Genomic DNA, 19,315 nt, shown 5'->3' with positions numbered 1-19,315 from the left:
AATATATTGGATTATATATAAAACAGGAATTTTTTAGATTAAAATGGAGCATTGTAAACAGAAAAATTCTTTTATTGTTATACATACATATGTGTGAAACCATAGAGATATAGAGATAGAGTGCGTGAACGAGTGTAAAGGCGATATAGTTATAAAAAGAGAACGTGCCTTACAGGTAAATATGTAAGTGTAACACTGATCAACGAGCGGCATTATTTGCCAATGATGGAAGGGGCCTCTATGTAACGTTTTCTTTTCATTCTCATATCGCATCCACTTACACGATAACATAGTAACGTATGTTTTATATGACTAGCGTACTGTATCTTCAGATATATTTTTAACCTCTATGTATGAAACTAGTTGCTGCTACGTAGCTTTCTTACTTATATGTATAAATTTGCAACTTCAGTACAAGTAGAGCAAGTAAGTGTTAGGGATATTATCGAAGCAGATTATAAAACAACAGGTTCTCGTGCATATGTATTAGTAGAAGAGAGGTCACCAAACGCATCTTTTGCATAATAATTAAAGAGAAAAAGGTTAATGTTTGACCTTCAAAATTTTCTTATTATATTCTTTCCTGTATCTTTCTTTTAATCATATTTAGAATTTGTATGTATTGTAATGAAAACAGCATCTTAAAAGCTTTGTTTTACCACTTACTTTGAAAAACATAGGTGTATAAAATTTGGTTAGTTTCATTTTAACTCGAATGATATTTACAGCATTATTTATATAAAATAAAATGCGCAATTACTAATATATATATAAGATCGTTTCTTAATTTATATTCCTTAACCGAAGCAAAGAGGTTTCTCAATTCATTTAAATATTGATACTTCTCCAATAACTATATAATACATCCGAATACATATTATCTGATCTAAAATGTCATAGAGATAATGCATAAAATATCTTACATGTATAATCAGATTTGAATCATCAGTTTAGCTAGGCAATTTTGACCAAGTAAATGTTACAAACAAAACTTTAGATGCGATCTAACCTTTCTTGGCATTTGAATTCTGCATCTAATATGTACCCTGTGATATTAAATTTCCGGTAAAATTCTATCTATTATGTTGACAATTATTCAGTTATATCAAAAATATTACATGATACCTAAAATACATGTACATTATTATTATAAATATACAAAGAAAGCTTATAAAAATCAAAACAAGACATGATACGTAACATTTATATTAATTTAAATGAATAATATAATATTATAATAGATATATTATACGATATTATTTACTTACATATACCAGATATATTCAATATCGTTACATAGTCAAGATTACAACAAAAATTTCAATAATTCAAATATTGTCCACGATATTCTTCTATGACCAGTCGCCTATGTTTAATGAATAAATCATCGAAATTCACTAGCGTGATCCGGAATAAAAATAAAATAATCTTTTAAAAATATCCCACCTTGGTATAATTGGAAATCTGCTTCAATAATGAATCGTTCCCATCGACTATGAAGCATGATTAATCACCACTGTGCATTCCCACTGTGCTCGGTATTCCCAAGCTCTTCTTTAAAACTAAACACAAATGAAATTGTATCCAATCCTTGCTTGACGTACGTATATTTGCATATGTCGATTGCCTTTTTCGTATAAACACGATTTTCCTTTTATGTTGTGTAACGCTCTGTTATCGTATAATATTTTGCAGTATACGCAAGAGTGCACCATTTTCCATATGTTTTTTTTCCTCCTATGTAAATTTCTTCTTCGAAACTGTACAGCTTCCATCGAAACGAAGAACTTCGCGATTCGTATCTTATTACGTACATAAATTCCTTCTAAGTCAAATACGATTTCACATAATTTGCATCACTTTCCAAATTAGTCCCACGCATTGTGAAATTTCGTGACACGACTTCCGATCAGCGCTCGAAAGAAGTTATATTTTTAGATTACGGACGTTTATCTAAATTTAGGTTTTTATGTATATCATTGTGAATATTATCAATGTATAATATATTATATAATACATTATAAGTATTAATATAACTTCCTATATCGACCAATAATATAAAAGTTAAAAATGAATAAGTTTCGAAGAACGAATGAAAGAACGAATAAATGGTAAATAATCAAGGGATTAAAATCGAATAGTATTTAAATGAGGTTTAATTTGAATAAAAAGTCATTCTCAAATAACGCACCCTATGCTGCCTCTGCCCCGAGGAAAAAGAAAACAATCATTTGCGTGACTAACAGTAGAGATATTAACACAGTTACAGAGGCAAAAGTGGTGCTAATCGATTTTCTATTTATATGAATGGCGATTAATTATCAGCAGAATCTTTCCTGCGGACTTCGTGATCCTTATCTGTTTTGTCGATTGTTGCGGCTGAATTCGACGCGCGTGGATACAATCATGTAACGCTATCTAATGGGATAGGTATGCATAATCGAAAATAAAAGAAGTCCCGTGATTCCGTTCCAATGATCCTCGTAATAATCGATTGTTCGAATTTCCCGGTCGCGTGTAATTAGTTACCTGTCTAGAAGAGATTCATTCACGTTTAATTCTGAGGATAAACTGTCAACTACTATGAATTTTGGTAGTACTTATAGGAGAACATTGATAAATTATGAGTAAACTGCAGATTCGTACGTATTTAAAAGATTTTTTTAGATAAAAAAAATGAACTACAGACTCGGCGAATTTCAATATTTCATTAACGATGACATTGTTCATTTGCGATTATTTCAAACATGTTGTTAGGTATTCACTTTTATTAATATTAGTCATTACTGGTATTAGTTGATAAATTATTACGCAAGAGAATCCTAATGAAATGAAAGAATTTTCGGATGGCAATCTAATTAGATCATAGATTTTTTAAAAGTCAAATTTGATAAAATGATTAAATTAAATTTAAGAAAATTCCGAGATAGTAGTACACCAAATGACGGAAAATATTGTCTCTGTAGAACTTCTGGGGTAAATAAGGATCATTTTTTTAGTTCTAGAAGTTTTCTAATTTTAAAAAGTTGCAACCCACACCTCTGTTCAATAAATTAAAATAAATTTAATTTATGATATAATATTTTATTATAGTTATTTGTAATTAAATTATAATATAATATTAAGACTTGTAGTATAAACTATATATAATTTATATAATGGTATACTTTATATCGTATTACGAAAAATACCTGGAATATGGAACTATTTTTTAAATATAATTGAAATATATATATATGTATACCTTATTATCTAAAAATATAACCTTCGTGTATGGATATTAATACCAGTCACGCAATTCTAGTGATCGTATATCTTTTATTTGCTGCAAACAAAAAGGGGCTGACGAAATAATATTTGCTCTTTTATGACCGTACTACCTTTTTTAAATCGATAATAATGGAACAAATATTAAACTTGATCTTATTTGTAGCCTTTTTTATTTTTTTTTTTTTTTCATAAAATATCATCTTTTCTTATAATAATATTTCAATTCGACATTAATATTATTCTATTTATAAAAGAAATCAAACACTCTGAGAAACACAGGCTCGCGGTTATTTTTTCGACTGAAAAACGTCATTGAATAAAATTCTGGCAGATCTTTTGTTTTCAAATGCGTCATTGGCACATGGTATTAATCAAAATCTCAGAATTAGTTTCTCCAAGAAGATAGCTCATTCATGTATGGCCATATCTATTGGGTGTATTACTGTTTAACCGTGATATCTTGTTTTCACTGCTGAATCGATATTAGAAAAATTTATGAGTACATATAAAATGACATGATTCTACACTTTAAGTATTTATTTCTCGAGAAAATGATTTGCTACTATTGAAAATGATGATAAATACGATTCCAGCAATAACCCTTCCTTTAAATGTACCCTTGGGAAAACCCACATCTACGATTACCTTATGCTTTTTCAAATGTATTAGCTATTCAAACAAATCGTATTTATTATTCCGAAATTGTCTATTTATACAGAGATGAGAGAGAGATTATTAATGTAAAAGTAACTTGAAAATTCAGTGTATCAAAATCAAAAATAATAAAATTGGATCGAAGGCTTCATTTTTTAGCAAATTGAGTTATACAATTTGCCAAATATCATTCATTAGGAAAATTCCTTAATAAAATTAATTTATGTGTCAAAGATTACTAAAAAGTGTGTAGCGTTATTATTACAAAAGATTAAGATATTGTAACGAGATATACATAATACGATTGAATTTCATTTTAAGGATTTACGACTCAATCCTCACTGCGAATTAATTGTTATTCTGAAAAACATTAATACAATGATTTATTTATGTAATAATTTAGAAATACAATTTAAATGTTTATAATTCGACCCTTATCGTCAGTTACATGGAGAAGTTAAATACACAGTTAAACAACAAAATTAGTTGATGTTCTACGAAACATGAAAAGCTATGTGATGTTCTTATTAATTATGTTACTAAAATAATAAGATACAATGGGCGTTTATGGCTTCCCCTTTATCGCACATTTTTGTTGGGAAATCCAGTGATATATGACGGCAGATTATTAAAAATTGTGTAATATTATTACCCATTAAAGATAAATAAATTGAGGCTTTATAATTCAATTTTCCTATTTGGAAATATATATATGTATTACCAAATATATATAATATAAATATATATAATATAAATATAAATATATATATATATATATAATATAAACATATATGTATTTATATTAAATATAAAAGAAAATATAGGAACACGAAGAAGTTTGGAGACACATTCGATAACAAGTGGTGACTTTTCCAAGAAATATGAAGCGGTTACAAAAATTTCGTCGTTGTTGTTTCAGTGGAGATAACGCTCTGGAGTTTGAATGTGTGATAAAGTGTTTGACTGGTTCGTTTGTTTTTGCTATTGCATGATATCTATCGAAATGTTGAAAAATGTCCGATGAATGTTTTTCTCCGACTATAGAAGGTTTGCCTCACATGTTCTGAATGCACGCTGATATCTTGAAAATGTTAATTTTTCAATTAACAGCATCCTGAGTGTTACGACAACTCTATTATATGCCCTTGGCGCACCTTCTTTTGTCAAGGACAGGGCGATACCTGAACTGACGCCAGGGATTAGGTTTTTCCGAAAGGTTCCAGTATCTCCAGTTCAGAAAATTCGGCAATCTATATTGTCTCATACAAATAGATGTTTACACATGTCAATGTAATACTCCTTCTAAATTACGCTTTGTAAAACTTGTTTAAAACAGTTTCTGGTTTTTATTGGAATATTTTATTCGAATGTCTACCTGTACAACCTTACTATAAACTTTTTCGTCTAGGACCTCACAGTGTTCCTCTGTGGGTTTTTCTGTCGGAACAAAATTAATCTCTTTTAATCCATGTACTGCGCAGAACGATTATAGCTTATCATCGCTAACACGAAATATCATGGCTATATATAACAGAAAAATAATATGCATAAAATAAATGACAATATGTATAACATTACAGAAAAATGTAAAATGTCAGTAACGAACTTTCTCAGAAAAAAGCTTGTGTGTTGAATAAATTTTTGCTAAATAATTGGCAATTAATCTAGGTATTCTTTATTTCTTGGGAAACAAACAAACCAATCCAATTATCATAAGCATTTATTATTTCAAATAACCTTTATGTAATATTGACTTACGCCAAATTTAAGGCTCCTGCCTCCTAAATGCCTCAAGATATGGCTCAAAGTAAAGTCTTGTATAAACGCTACCTTATCCAAAAATAAATAAACGATAGAAAATACAATACATATGCAATACATTAAGGACTACGAAAAAGAGCTGACTCAAAAAATGAACGACCTGCCGAAAACAATAAGAAAGAAATAATAAGAATTTACCACAGTCAATAAACAAAAGAAAATTTGAATCGTCATAAGCCAATCATTGCTCGGATCAAGTCTTGTATAATATGAAGTGGATCCAAAATATGCAGAATTGAAATTAAAAAAAATTGGAGTTTGTCTTTCAAATTGATTTTGAAAATCTGCAAAGTATGTATGCATTTGTAAGTGAGATGAAATTTATAGAAAAAACAGGAAATCATTTCACCAAAAATGTAGAATACAGTTTTTTTCATCTAAAACTTATCTAGGTTTTAAGAAAATTGATTTTGGGAGGTTTGTGGAGCGGGCAGATGATTTCTTATGCAAAAACAGACTTTGAAAATTAGCTGCGTATGCAATAGTGCACTTACATACGTAATTATATGCATACAATACGGTACATTAACACCATTGTTTCTATATTTAGAATGCCTACGCGACTTTTATAAATTATTAGATTATTAGATTCAACAAAGTACAAATTCAACAAAGCACAAAGAAAAATTTTATCAAGGATACCAAAATCGATTCTTTCGAAAACCAAGGTCTAAATGAAAAGATTTTATTCTACATTCTCTATTTATTTTATTTTGTTACATAAGTCATCGGTAAATTGCAAATATTTATACAAATTCAGCATTTGTATAAATGCAACTAAACAAATGGAATCAAAGCATAGATGTATTTCCCCTCTGATTTATTTTCAATCGCATTCGGTGGATCTTTTAAGTTTAAGAAACATACAAAATCATTGACTCTCGTCCTATACACAAAAAAGAAATACAAAGATTTATTAATATTATAAATTATTATATTAATAGACCGTAGCAAAGATTACCTTCACCTATTTGTTAAAACACACTCTACTTTAGATAATCGATACATTTTTCCATGTAATGCACGTTTTGTGCATATTGCTATATGCTATAAGTGCGTAAAAAAATGCATTTCCTATGTACTCGTATAATATTTACAATCGCACACCATATGTCCATCAATGCCTCCGATTTCAAGAAAAAGATATAGCACTGTTGACTCTGTCTCATCACGGAAGCTGTTTTCAAAACGTGATATATATAAATTTCTGGTTGTAAAACAGTCATTTATCTAGGAAATCCGTGGGTCAACAATATTTGACAATATTAGTTTTTTATAGGCTGACCCCAGCGCCGAGGTGTTCGATCCGATCCCTAGAAATGATATTGTACAGTGACATCCCCTCTTTCGCATATACAAACTGTAGGAAGCATCGCGTACGGCAAGGGGAAGTGGCAGAGACGAAACCGGTAAATACAATAAAGCACAACGGAGACCGTACTAACTCAGTCGTCTCGTGGCTGTCGATCTATCAACAAGACAAGTACTGTGTTTCATTCTGTCGACGAGGACACGCATGCAGAAGATCTTCGACTTTTTATCAAACACACGTGACATTTTCATTTTCTTCACCATTCTTTATCCATTATATCGTTTCGCTGTCTTTCATGATACTATGACAAGTAAATTGGCCTCGACGATTTAATTTATCAGTGAAAAGAGCGCACGGTGTTCGAGTGGAAGCTGCAAGAGAAAGAGACGCGACATTCGGAAGAAGATACTCTGAAGACATTTGAAAAGGTATGTAAGAGGACAAGAATCAGAGTGTTCTGTATTAACGGGAGATAGTTGAAGGAGGTCGAGGGATTCAGTGATCAGAATGCGGAGCTTGTGTCACATATTCTGATACCTGACGTAATTCTATCAAAACATCGAGGTTTTTGTTATATTTTCAAAGTTATGCTTAGACTGCGAATCTTTATGTTAGCTTGTAATTTTGTAAACGCAAACTACAAGAAAGTAAAACTTTAGCAACGATTTGTTTCACCTATTGGATATTAGAACGACTACTATATTTTATACATTTCACGTATTTTAATTGTCTTCATCTTCAAGTTTCTCGTAAATGCACAAAAATCTATAATCTAGATAGAGGAACATTGATAGAGCAATATTTCTCTATTGTTCTATTTTTTACATTATGCTATATCTAGAATCTGGAATCAAATACTTTGCTAAATTTAAATTGAAACAAGGAATATATTACTATTACTCAAATTTCATATCTATCTATAATCAACAGTCGATGATTCATAAAATCTATACAAAATTTAATCAGCTAATTCAGGTGTTTTCGCACTATCAGTTTTCATTCATTTTTGATATATTACTTTTTTATTTATAGTAATAAATATTGACCATTGTTCTTATCGATGTCTCAAATATCGATTCGACTGAAACTAAAAGGGGAGATTGAATTAAAAAGTTTCATTTGAGAAAAGTAGGAATATATTTTATATATTCGTAATATAATTTCAAAGAGAATGCCCAAATATCTATAGATGACACTGTACATACGAGATCGCAAAGAGGTTAAAATCTTACTAGAGGTTAATTTTGAAGAGAAAGCTATCGCATGTAAATAAAAATTCATGAATATTTATACCTTCCTGTTTAAGATATGACGTTTGATTCCAAAGATATTCATTGCAAAGGAATGTTGTATCATTTGTAGAAGCTTTTTGGTAGAATGGGATTATATTGGACATTTTGATGAATTTTAAAAAGGTAGAATTAAGTGCTAATAAAACATTTCTACGATAATAATTATGGAAGACTTGAAAATTTGGGATTACTAAGTTCTGCTACACGTGAAAGGATATTCGAGTATCTTGGCAATACAAACATAGTTTAGGTATAGAACAGTTTAAGTAACATGTGCAGGTATTTTGAATGTTTAAACGAATTTTAAGAAAGAGGAATTGGATAATAACTCAAATAAGTTATAAATGCTTCTTTCATGATTACATGATTATAATGGAAGTTTTATGGAAGTTTGGAGTACTTTCGTGATTATTCGGAAAATTTTTATGGCAATATAAATTTTGAAGGCACATGGGATTATCTGGAAAGTTCGGATGAATTCTGAAAGACACTTTTTGATTAAAAAGAAGACAACTTAGAAATCATTGCAATTAATGCATTAAATAATTTTTTTCTACATCGAATACGATATACGTTTCATCGTTTAGGAAAGAAATAATACTTATTTGGGATTCTTTTTCCATTCAAATTTTTTTCTCCAAAAGGAAAGTTACACTCAATGATTTAATAATTTATGTTTTGTGTCAAATAAAAGCAATCTCGAATGTGTGATAAGTAATCGCCGAAACAGTTTTAAAGAGGCACAATACTAGCGATAGTAACCACAAGTAACGATAAACGAGCGATAGTAACAAATAAACAAAAAAATAATGGTAGTAATGATAAATCGTCGCGCTTGGTCAGACGATGCGAATTCTAACAGATGGAGGCAAATTTCGCGGAGTTTCTGGGAATGTGCAAAATCCAAATATTATTTGCGGAACCAGTTTCAGAAGGAGCAGATATCCACGTGATTGTGTCGCCAACAATTACAGTATCCTGTAGCTGAACGCACAGTCGCTTGATCGTTTGATTCCGTTTTTAACAGAAACCAATTCAAAGGATATCACGATCGGAACAACGATATACGTATATGATTTGGAACAATTTTGCTGTTTATTGTTCCCAAACAATGATTATTTTTCACCACGCCGAATAATGATCATCCGGTCCTCGCCAAAGCAATTTCCAGTTACAGTGATTCACAGAAGTATGACACATTCTCCTTTGGCTAAAATATTTACGCACTAAAGCAATATATTAATAATATAAAAATGCAATATTATATTATATAATATAATATTATAAACATACTAACTTGATACAATGATTAATTAATATAGCAACAAAGTATAATAATTATAAAGCAATAAAGTAATATATTAACCTCAGGTTCTCTTGCACAATTCATCCATCATGATTGGTGAAATTTTACATATCAGTTACAGGTTACCATTGGTAATAAATATCTTTGATTAGCAATAATAAGTTTGACGATGAAAGAAAATAAGAAAGTTTTGAAAATAAATTTTACGATGTATAAATTATTTGATGATACTATGCGATAAAAGATTATGAAATTGTTAAACAGGAATTTATAATATATAACTTCTAATTTAAATCATATTATTGATTAGGAAATTGTCAAGCAAGACGTAAAGATAGTATCTGTGAATAATAAAACTATCGTGCCTTTCGAAATAACGAGTTTTAAACTTTACATTTTTGCAGTTATTGAAAGTGTGCACGAACAATTTTTGACAGAATTATTCTTAACCTTTACTAAGATGTATAGTTATATACATCTATTTATTTTCATCACATTACCAGTTATAATCCTCTGTCTACTATCTTCTAATATTGATATAAAGTTTTTTTGTTTATAAATTCACTGTTTACATTTTGCCTAGATGTTAATTGAGTCAAAGCTGAATCTTTATTAACAAAGAAATTCATTTTTCATTCATTGTAGTTTATTGTAGCTTTGTTTTTCTATAACTGGATAGTATAGTGTATCTAAGGTTTTATTTTTCAGCTGTTAATATTTAAAAGTCCTGAAATTCAACAGACCTTGCATAAGTGAGTTTACATCATAGATAATAAGAAAGATACACGATTTGATACACACTGAAAAGGGCAAATAATCACGTCATAGCTTCACCATCAAATGGTAGATACATTATATCATCTGTCTCCTTTATTAATAACTATTCTTTGTATCTTGTAGTACAGATCCGTCATAGAACACTAGATGACATAATTTGGTACAGTTCTAGCCAGTATACTTTATTCTACAATTTTATTGAGCCATTTAGGATAGACTAAATAACATCACGAAAGTTAATCGCTTAGGTTTCTGAGTAGTCAGAGTAATAAATAAAACGTACGATATGATATTAAAATTAAAGAATTATCAGAATGCACATAGAAACAGCTAATTTGACTTCTCAATGATTGAATACATTCTTAAGTATAACTCACTCTTGAACATTTTTTTTTCTCTTTTTCTTTGTATTTCACAATTCATGTTTTATTACTCATAAAACTTATCGATTATATCGACGCGTAACTAAAAATTGAAGAATCATGGTCGAGCATATTACTTTCGGGATCAGAAGGTGATAAGGTCTTCATACAAGGATATATAAACTATGACGCTTAATGAATTACGATGATATTAAGTTCTTCATCTTCATATTCGTCCTCTCTCTATGCCTCCTTGTCCTACACTTGAATCCTGTTAAATCTTCTTCGAAGATATCCGTGATCAGCAATGATCCTTTCAGACACGGATCTTCAACGAAGATGGATAATTATAGAGGGTCGAGTTCGTGATAGTCATGAAATTCCTACACTCGAATGACTAGTTTATTGAAGATGCGCTTGTCGTGACTATACATGGCAATAAAATAGAGAAAGAGATCGCGTATCGTGATAATTGGAAAATCGAACTTTCAAGGAATGGTAGACAATGGTAGTCATTGATGCAATTTTGAGATAGACACCTGCTTCCAAGAAGACAATTCGTACCGAAGGTTAAGAAAATTTTTAGAGATTGGTGGAGAAGGTGGATTTTTCGATATTTCTCTTATAGTTCGATTATATTAATTGACAAATTCTGGGGATTTAGATAGTCAGTTTCCTTTTGGGCTTCCATTGTCCTTATTTTGTATGAAATTATATATAGGAGTTATAACGGACGGAATTTTCCAATTCTGAAAGTAGAATTCGCAACAAGCATTTTGATTAGAAAGAAGATTCTTAAAAGGTCAGGCACGTGGTATAATCCTGTGTTACCTTTCTTTTGGGTTTCTATTGTCTTTAAACTGCAGAAGATTATATTACAGATATATAGAATTGTACCAGGCGAAAATTGTATTCCTAAAAATAGAATCTTTATGCATAGTTTCAATTGGAAAGAAAATTCTGAAAATATCAGAATTACAAAACTTCTGGCTTTTTAATAAAATATATAGAAGAAAAACAAGCTTTTATTTATATATTTTACAAAAGGTTATTTAAATTTTCGAAAACACAAATTCCTCGAAATCTATTAAATTTTTACTACAATTAAGTAATCGTATAATCACAAAAATTTCAATAAAAGTGCAATTTAGTTCTTTCGGCTATTCTATTACTTTTAATATTAAATTGTAAACGATCTAAGTCATCGTGCATTACGAAACATTTCTTCTTCCTTCCAAAAGCGAATTAAACGGATAAACCACGTTCTTCCTACAATTACAAAACATCTTAATAATGTCTTTTAACTATCTCATCCAACATCAAATCTCATAAGCAGCTGAATACATTTACCTTTTACGTTTCTTTCAAACAAGCCTAAAATAATCTTCATCGATCCGTAAAAGTGCACCTGGCCGTTGATACAATTTTACGACGCATGTTCGTACACGTTTCATTCGCTTAAAATGTACAGTCGAACTTATGTGTCTCGGTCATGCATCATCGTTCATCTCGCAGTTGACCAAGGATAACGTTTGATGTGGGTTTTCCCACTGGATGCTCGCTACCACGATATTGTCAACTCTAATCTTCAATGACGCGAGCAAAAGCATTTTATAGTGTCGTGAAATACCCGCAGACAGATCGATAGCTAACGCTACGTACGTATAACAATACATTAGTATCTTCGTTATTTTCTCGCCAGTGGAGGAACGACGTATATGTTAAATAATACCAAAATTAGCGTCGTTGCTTTCTTAGTCGCTTAATGATGATAATGGATAGTGATGTTGTTGTATCGTAATTATTGCTACGTCTTGAAAATTAATGATTGATGTTGAACATGTTAGGGTAGAGCAAATATCGCATGTAAAGAAAATTATTAATAAATTTTCATCCTGTTCGTTAATTTTTCGATTTGGTAGTAGATAAGATGGGAATCGTATTGATATTGATATTTTAATAAATTGGTAAGTTAAATTTTTCTGAGTTTGTCTTAAAATAGGTTCTTAAATATGTTTTCTTTCTGCATAATTGTGTCGTTAACAAAAGAGATATAGAATTTCGATGAATTCCATATTTGGAAAAAAATGCTTTTAACAGGAATTTTTGATGAAGATAAATTTTATTTTTTTATATGAATTTGTGAAAAAAGAGTTTTTTTTTGGTAAAATAGTTTTTAGGATAAAATACCTGTTAATTAGAAGCTACTTTTCAATATCTTTTAATAAACTAGCGCTAATTAGTAGTTCATATTTTCAATCTAATTTATTTACAGTTTTTATATAAATAGTTAGTATGGAATACACAAATAAAACGCGATAACGTATGCAAATAGGAAATTGGAACGACCATATGTATCTTGGTGAAATGATAACGAAACGTTTAAATCAATTGTAGTTTATCATTACAGCAAAACAATTAATTAACAACGATTAAGCTATTTCCTTTTCATTTGCTATTACTTTTCGTAATAAATGAATGTGTTTGTTAAAAATAATACCCCTTTGCTTCTTCTTTTCTCCTTTAGCATCCTTTTTCCTTTTCTAACAAATATGTAGAAAGAATGAAGAAGCCCTGCGTTCTTAAGTTGAAGGAATTTCACTTTTAAAAGCAGATGGGTTAAGTGTAGTATGCAAATAGAGTTGTGCGATTCCGTAAACGTTGTTTGCGTTGACTGTACATACTTACAATTTCACGTATAAGAGAAAGAGAAAGAGAAAGAGAAAAAGAAAAAGAAAAAGAAAAGAGCGCATAGATATCAGATAAGTTTTACAAATATACAGAGAAAATGAATATTTATGAACCAGAAGCTACTGTTTCGAATGTTTTCGAAGCTACTTTTCGTCGAAGACTTGTTTTATCAATATTTTTCCCCAATCAATCCTCTCTCTAATCTTTTTCTCTAATCAGTATTTTTAAAATTCTTTTTTAATGGATTTTAAATATGTATATTCTTCGGTCCAAAATTAAATTTATCCCTGAAGAGATTAATTTGCTGCGGTCACAGAGAAAAATACGCGAAGAATCGAAATAAGGACATCTATTAAGTTTTTATCCTCGTTGAGTTTTTCGGAGTTTAAATTTCTATTTCATTTCATTTATCGTACTAATTATTCGGCGCTGATTGCAGAATTTACAATTCGTGAAAAAAATGACTACCAAAGCATATTATATTTATACCTGCACTCGACTGGTTAACAACGGTAAAATTCTAAAACCGGTTCTTCAAAACATCACGGCTCTTCTCATATATATTGGAGGGTAATTTACGAAGAAAAAGCTTTGAAACTATAACTAGAGTGCAGATATTTATGGGCATTCACATTATTTTAATAATAACATTCGAATGTTAATGTGTTCAGCCATTTATGTGTAATCGTATTTTGCTGATATTCGTATACTAGAGTACTCAGTCATTTACGTATAATATTTTCCATTGACTAACTTTAACAATTTTGTTCGTAACAAATTTCAATTTTCATATTTCGATACTATTAAAATATTCGAATCCTTCACAAAGCACCTGTTTCTAATACTTTACCTTACAATTTTAACTGCAAAAATAATTATGCACATATCACAAAAATATGTCTAATTACCATTATCTGTTTTTTTTCTTTTTTTGCAGAAATGAAGACTACGCTTATATTCTTGTGTCTCACGGCCACTTGCTTTGGTCAACTAATCTATCCAGACGATAAATTACTCGCGTCTACGACCGTTCCTTCATCCATTTTTCCAAATATCCCTCAAAATGTACAGTCACAAGATTCTGTAAAGAGTACAATCAATTCCTATCAAGTAAGTTCGCAATTACCACGAACTTCACCGCCAATACTTGGACTCGGTGCACCGCGAAGAACAAAGGTATCATATCCAACTACTACCGAAAACACGTTGCAAGACTGGGGCAATCATGTAAGCATAAAAATACTTGTTAAAATAAGTACTTAGACCGTACCCGATTAAGTGTAATTTTTTCTTTATTCATATGAATGATACATATCTAGTTGTATGTACTATATGTATGTATATATGCTTCTTGGAAAATAAGAATACGTGGCAATTCTTTTTGTAGCCACTGTACGTTTAAGACTATTATTCACGCTATGTATTAATCTTTTTTAAGTCTAAATTAGTTTCAAAATATCATAGAGTCACCCAAAAAGTACTTATCACGTTTTTCTGCTGTGAGCTTGAAATATTGTTTAATGGATGGAAATATACAAAATTCTGTTTAGCGTCTTAACGTATAAAGATTAAGTACGTTCTCGTTCTGCATCGTGAACGCGCTAAGAAATTTTCCAATGATAAAAAAATAGAATTCAATCTAAAAAAAGCCAAATAATGTAAGAGAATTAAAAAGGCATACAGTGAAAGGTTTTGATAGAAGCTTTGGGTGTTTACAGTTCAATTCATTATCGCATGAGTCACGAAAAGTAGTAGAAGTGTGTAACTTATAAAATTATGAAATACTCTTAAGAAATTCATGATGAAAATAAAAGGCAACATCAGTGACGCAAGTTGTCCGATAAACATTAACAGTTGAACAGTGATCTTAAAGTTTCATACGGATAGATTAATGATACCTTGATGGTAATTTGCGGGGCTTCACTTTTTTCGTATTTTACTAGCGTAAAATGTAATTATGCGTTGAATAAAGGTCTTGAAGTGTTTTTGAATTTGTGTAAATCGCCACAACGTTATAGCTTACAGCGTGTTACACAATAGAGCACATACTGGGATCGAAAAAGTTTACAAGTGTTGTTTAACTCTGACTGCGCATTTTTCTTTGCTGTCGCTGATGACGCGTGAACAGTTCACGTTTATTTCAATTAAACAAGCACGTTTCTTTTTCAAATCAGCGGAAACTTTCGTAAAAGATATTTATTGAGAAAATTAAGAAGATTTTCCATCAATAGAATATACGAACATATACTATTGAAAGTGGATAATAACGTATTTGGAATTATGTTACAGGTGAACAATATCATCGCTAATGGAGTACTGAAATTCGGTCTGGACGTAGAACGAGAGATCCATAGAACTCGAGGCGTATCCTTGATCGAACAACGGGACAACATAGTTTTTTCGCCAACTAGCCTTGCCGCGATATTGGCAATCGTTCTTGCAGGTTCTGCGGGTAGGACTTTCGATGAAGCGTCCAAGGTTCTTGGATTAGAGGCCGGGATTGATATCTCACAAAATTCTGAGGTTGTTCACCAGATGTTTGGCGTGCTTTTGTCCCAACTTCAAAGTAAAGAATCTGCTGGGATACTTCTACCGCAACTGAACTTCGCCACAGCGGCATACGTGCAGGTAAAATTTCCTTTCACGAGCGAATTAAACTTTAGAAAAATGAAAAGGGAATTGGATTTCATTTGAAATAAAACGTGTAATTGATTATAATTTTAATGGTTGTGTTTTAGGATGGATTTCCAATACTGCCGCAATTCAAGTTACTTAGTAAAGAGATTTATCAAACCGATATATTCAACGTGGATTTTATTAGAAATGGAAAAGGGGCAGAGGAGATGATAAACATGTGGGTGCGGCAGAAGACGAAAGGCAAAATTACAAGTATCCTAAACCATGTGCCGGGGTCAGGAACAGCGATGATTCTTTTATCAGCGCTCTACTTTAATGGAGAATGGGACCAATACTTTTTGGATGGAGCTACGAAAAGGTATCATTTTCCTTTATGAAGGAAGTTTATGTAGGTTTTATATAGAGAACATAGACCATTGTAATCTCTTTTCTTTGAGCGCTATGAACGAATATATGCGTCTAGCAGAAGCTATTTGTGTGGACTCAGGACGCATATATGCGTTTATCAACTTTTTCGACCCCTCCCGCGCTTGAGATTCTTTACTAGTGTATGAGATGATACATGTGCATTTCTTAGCAACGACATAAACAAAAATATGGAAGTTCATTTATCTTCTGTATATGAATATGAATAATATCCCTTTTCACTCCGTTGTCGCCGCCGTGGCGACATTGTAAGAGGAATTAAAAATTCCATTGTCGCCGCCATGGTGACGTTGTAAGTGTACAGGTGTACATATACATTATAACTCAGTTGCACCTTGCATATTCAACCAACATAGTCCACATTAGCAAAAGAAGTATTCCGTTTCCAAAGATAGCAACCGCTATGCGCGTGTCATCTACACGAATTGTTTCCGCTGGGAGTATTCAGCACTCAAAGGGTTTAATAAGAAAAATTTGTTTCAATCAACTTGCATTATTAAATTTTCTTTTTTAATATTACAATTATTAAAAAGAAACCAAGGATTTGTGTAATATTTCTTTTCGTTTCTATTTATTTTTTTACTAAGCTCCTTCAATTTTATAAAAATATTTGTTCTATTCATGTTGTAATGGATTTCTGTAAAGTACCTGTTATTCTATTACATTTTTTGTACATTAACAAAAGAATATAAGTTATTTCATTTAAGTATTTTAATAATGTAAGCTTTTATACATCATTTCACTGTTTGACTCTTAATGGGTTAATAATCAGTTGCAATTATGGCGCATTATATAATTAATTCGATTGTTTAAATAGGAGACCATTTTTCATTGAGCCAAACGAGACAGTTAGTGTCAACATGATGTATAATGGAGGCACGTTTCCGTTCTACTTAGACAAGAAATTGGGCGCGAAGATCATTGGTTTTCCATACAAGGGTCGCGAAGTAAGTATTTTAAAAATTCACAACAAATATAAGCTTTCAAATAATGTTATTTTATTTCAATTCAAAATTAGTTATTCCATTCTACTGCAACTAAAATTAAAATTCACCCAATTCTTTAAAAATTTCTATTACATACACATACATATCTTATCAAATTATTCCATAATTTCTTTTCAGCTCTCGATGTATGTTCTGCTTCCAACAACTCCAGGTGCAAAAGCTCTTCGAGAATTCAAGAATAAACTAACAGTTGACATAATCGAGAATTTAATTAAGAATGCAAAGAACGAAACATGTGTCATCGGTTTTCCACGAATGAAGTTAAGCACCAGCCTAAGTTTAAGGCCTACGCTTGCCGCTTTGGGTCTCGAGTCTTTATTCGATCCAGTAACAGCAGATTTGAGCCTTATATCTCAATCCAATGTCGTAACCAATATGAATAACAGAAACCAGACGAACGTGAGGCCATCAGAATCACGGTCGAAATTAATTCCTACCATAACTACTTCACAGAATGGTAATGAAAAGAAACCACAGAATTACAACGACATGATATACTTCCCCTCTCGTTTTTATTCTTCCTCAGAATCGAGAAACGAAGATCAAACAGGTCGTGTGGTAAAACGAAATTACTTTACGTACGAAGACAAAATTCGTGGTTACAACGTGGAACAATGGGCGAATGGGTTTTTCCTCAGAAAGACTCGTGATATTCGTGACGTTAAAGGAAAGAAAGATAGGAGCTCGTATACAGTGGAGGGCAGATCCAAAGAATATCACGATAATGCAAAGATTGTAAATCTCGAAGAAAACAAGTATCGTTTCGAAGAACAAACAGAAAGAAATAGAAGGCAAACCAGACCAATTGATCAAAACTTCCTGGACTTTGTGAGACATCAGAATCTTCCATCATACGGGCTGGACAGTCTTAGAAATAGCGCAAATCTGGTCAACCCACATCTCTTCGCTACAGATGTTCTTCAAAAGGTAGAAATGGATATCACAGAAAAAGGTACCGAAGCCGCAGCCGTGACTAGCGTTGTATTGGAGCGTGATGGAAGTCAGAAGAAGTTCATTGCGAATCGACCCTTCATCTTCTTCATCAGACACGACCCATCGAAGCTCGTGCTCTTCTGGGGCACGATAAACGTTCCAACGCCAAATTATCCGACTACCTAATCTGAAACACAAGTCTTCCTTAGAATATGACGATGAAGACAACTATCGAAGAAAGTAATCACGTTGAACAATTACTAACATTCTTTCTTCCAATTGGTATTATGTATCACAGCTTATCTTCGCAGTAACGACCGTACATAAATTCATTTCTTCGTGAATAGTACTCGTCATGCGGGTGATTACCATCCTTGAATGAGTAATTTCGTTTGAAGGATCGATGAAAGAAACCGGTTTAACCGAAGGAAACGCTTTTTCCTTTGCACGCAACAAGCTACAATGAAGTTATGATACAAATATTCACGCGCTATTTATTTATACGATTCTTTCCTTGAATCTCCACCTTCGTAGGTTAGAGTTATGCACGTAATTATGAAAATAATCGAATCGAAAACTATATTTATAGATGTTATATCTGTATTTCCTACCTGTAATGGAACAGTATTTTCTCAGAATTTAATATTATATTATTTTATCTCCGACTGCGATTTGACGTTATATTAAATGTTATATTGTTAGCATAGGATTAAGTTATTAAGAGATTTTATGTAATCATATTGAATAAATGTCTGCGTTTCTTTTTTTCAATTGTGGAAATAATTGATTGAAGCGAAAATGATATCAAAAGGGTTTTGACATTACTA

At 31.3% G+C, this 19,315-nt stretch overlaps 1 protein-coding gene and 1 long non-coding RNA gene across 6 annotated transcripts; one reads left to right on the top strand and one right to left on the bottom strand.

Moving 5' to 3' along the window:
* The first annotated feature begins 61 nt into the window (after positions 1-61).
* Positions 62-19,259, top strand: LOC100647974 (leukocyte elastase inhibitor). 4 transcript variants are annotated; one of them, XM_012311314.3, is made up of 7 exons: positions 7,045-7,485; positions 14,423-14,712; positions 15,775-16,113; positions 16,224-16,480; positions 17,366-17,495; positions 17,673-18,012; positions 18,082-19,259. In XM_012311314.3, exons 2-7 carry the CDS (start codon positions 14,425-14,427, stop codon positions 18,672-18,674), a joined length of 1,947 nt encoding a protein of 648 aa, XP_012166704.2. In that variant the 5' UTR covers positions 7,045-7,485; positions 14,423-14,424; the 3' UTR covers positions 18,675-19,259. The 4 variants fall into 4 exon arrangements, with proteins under 4 accessions (XP_012166703.2, XP_012166704.2, XP_003397327.2 ...); XM_012311313.3 differs by lacking the exon at positions 7,045-7,485 and adding an exon at positions 62-175 and having other exon boundaries at positions 17,673-19,259; XM_003397279.4 differs by having other exon boundaries at positions 7,046-7,485; positions 17,673-19,259.
* Positions 606-2,037, bottom strand: LOC110119504. Of its 2 annotated transcripts, XR_002307974.2 has the most exons (3): positions 1,447-2,037; positions 1,269-1,366; positions 606-1,125 (listed from the first exon to the last, which is right to left on the bottom strand). It is a non-coding gene; the product is annotated as an uncharacterized LOC110119504 (long non-coding RNA). The 2 variants fall into 2 exon arrangements; XR_007225026.1 differs by having other exon boundaries at positions 1,269-2,037.
* Positions 19,260-19,315: the final 56 nt, after the last annotated feature.

Source organism: Bombus terrestris, chromosome 8 (assembly GCF_910591885.1).
Source record: "Bombus terrestris chromosome 8, iyBomTerr1.2, whole genome shotgun sequence".
Classification (NCBI taxonomy): Eukaryota; Metazoa; Arthropoda; class Insecta; order Hymenoptera; family Apidae; genus Bombus; species Bombus terrestris.
Note: the sequence above shows the minus strand (reverse complement) of the source record. Positions and strands in the feature narration are given on the sequence as shown.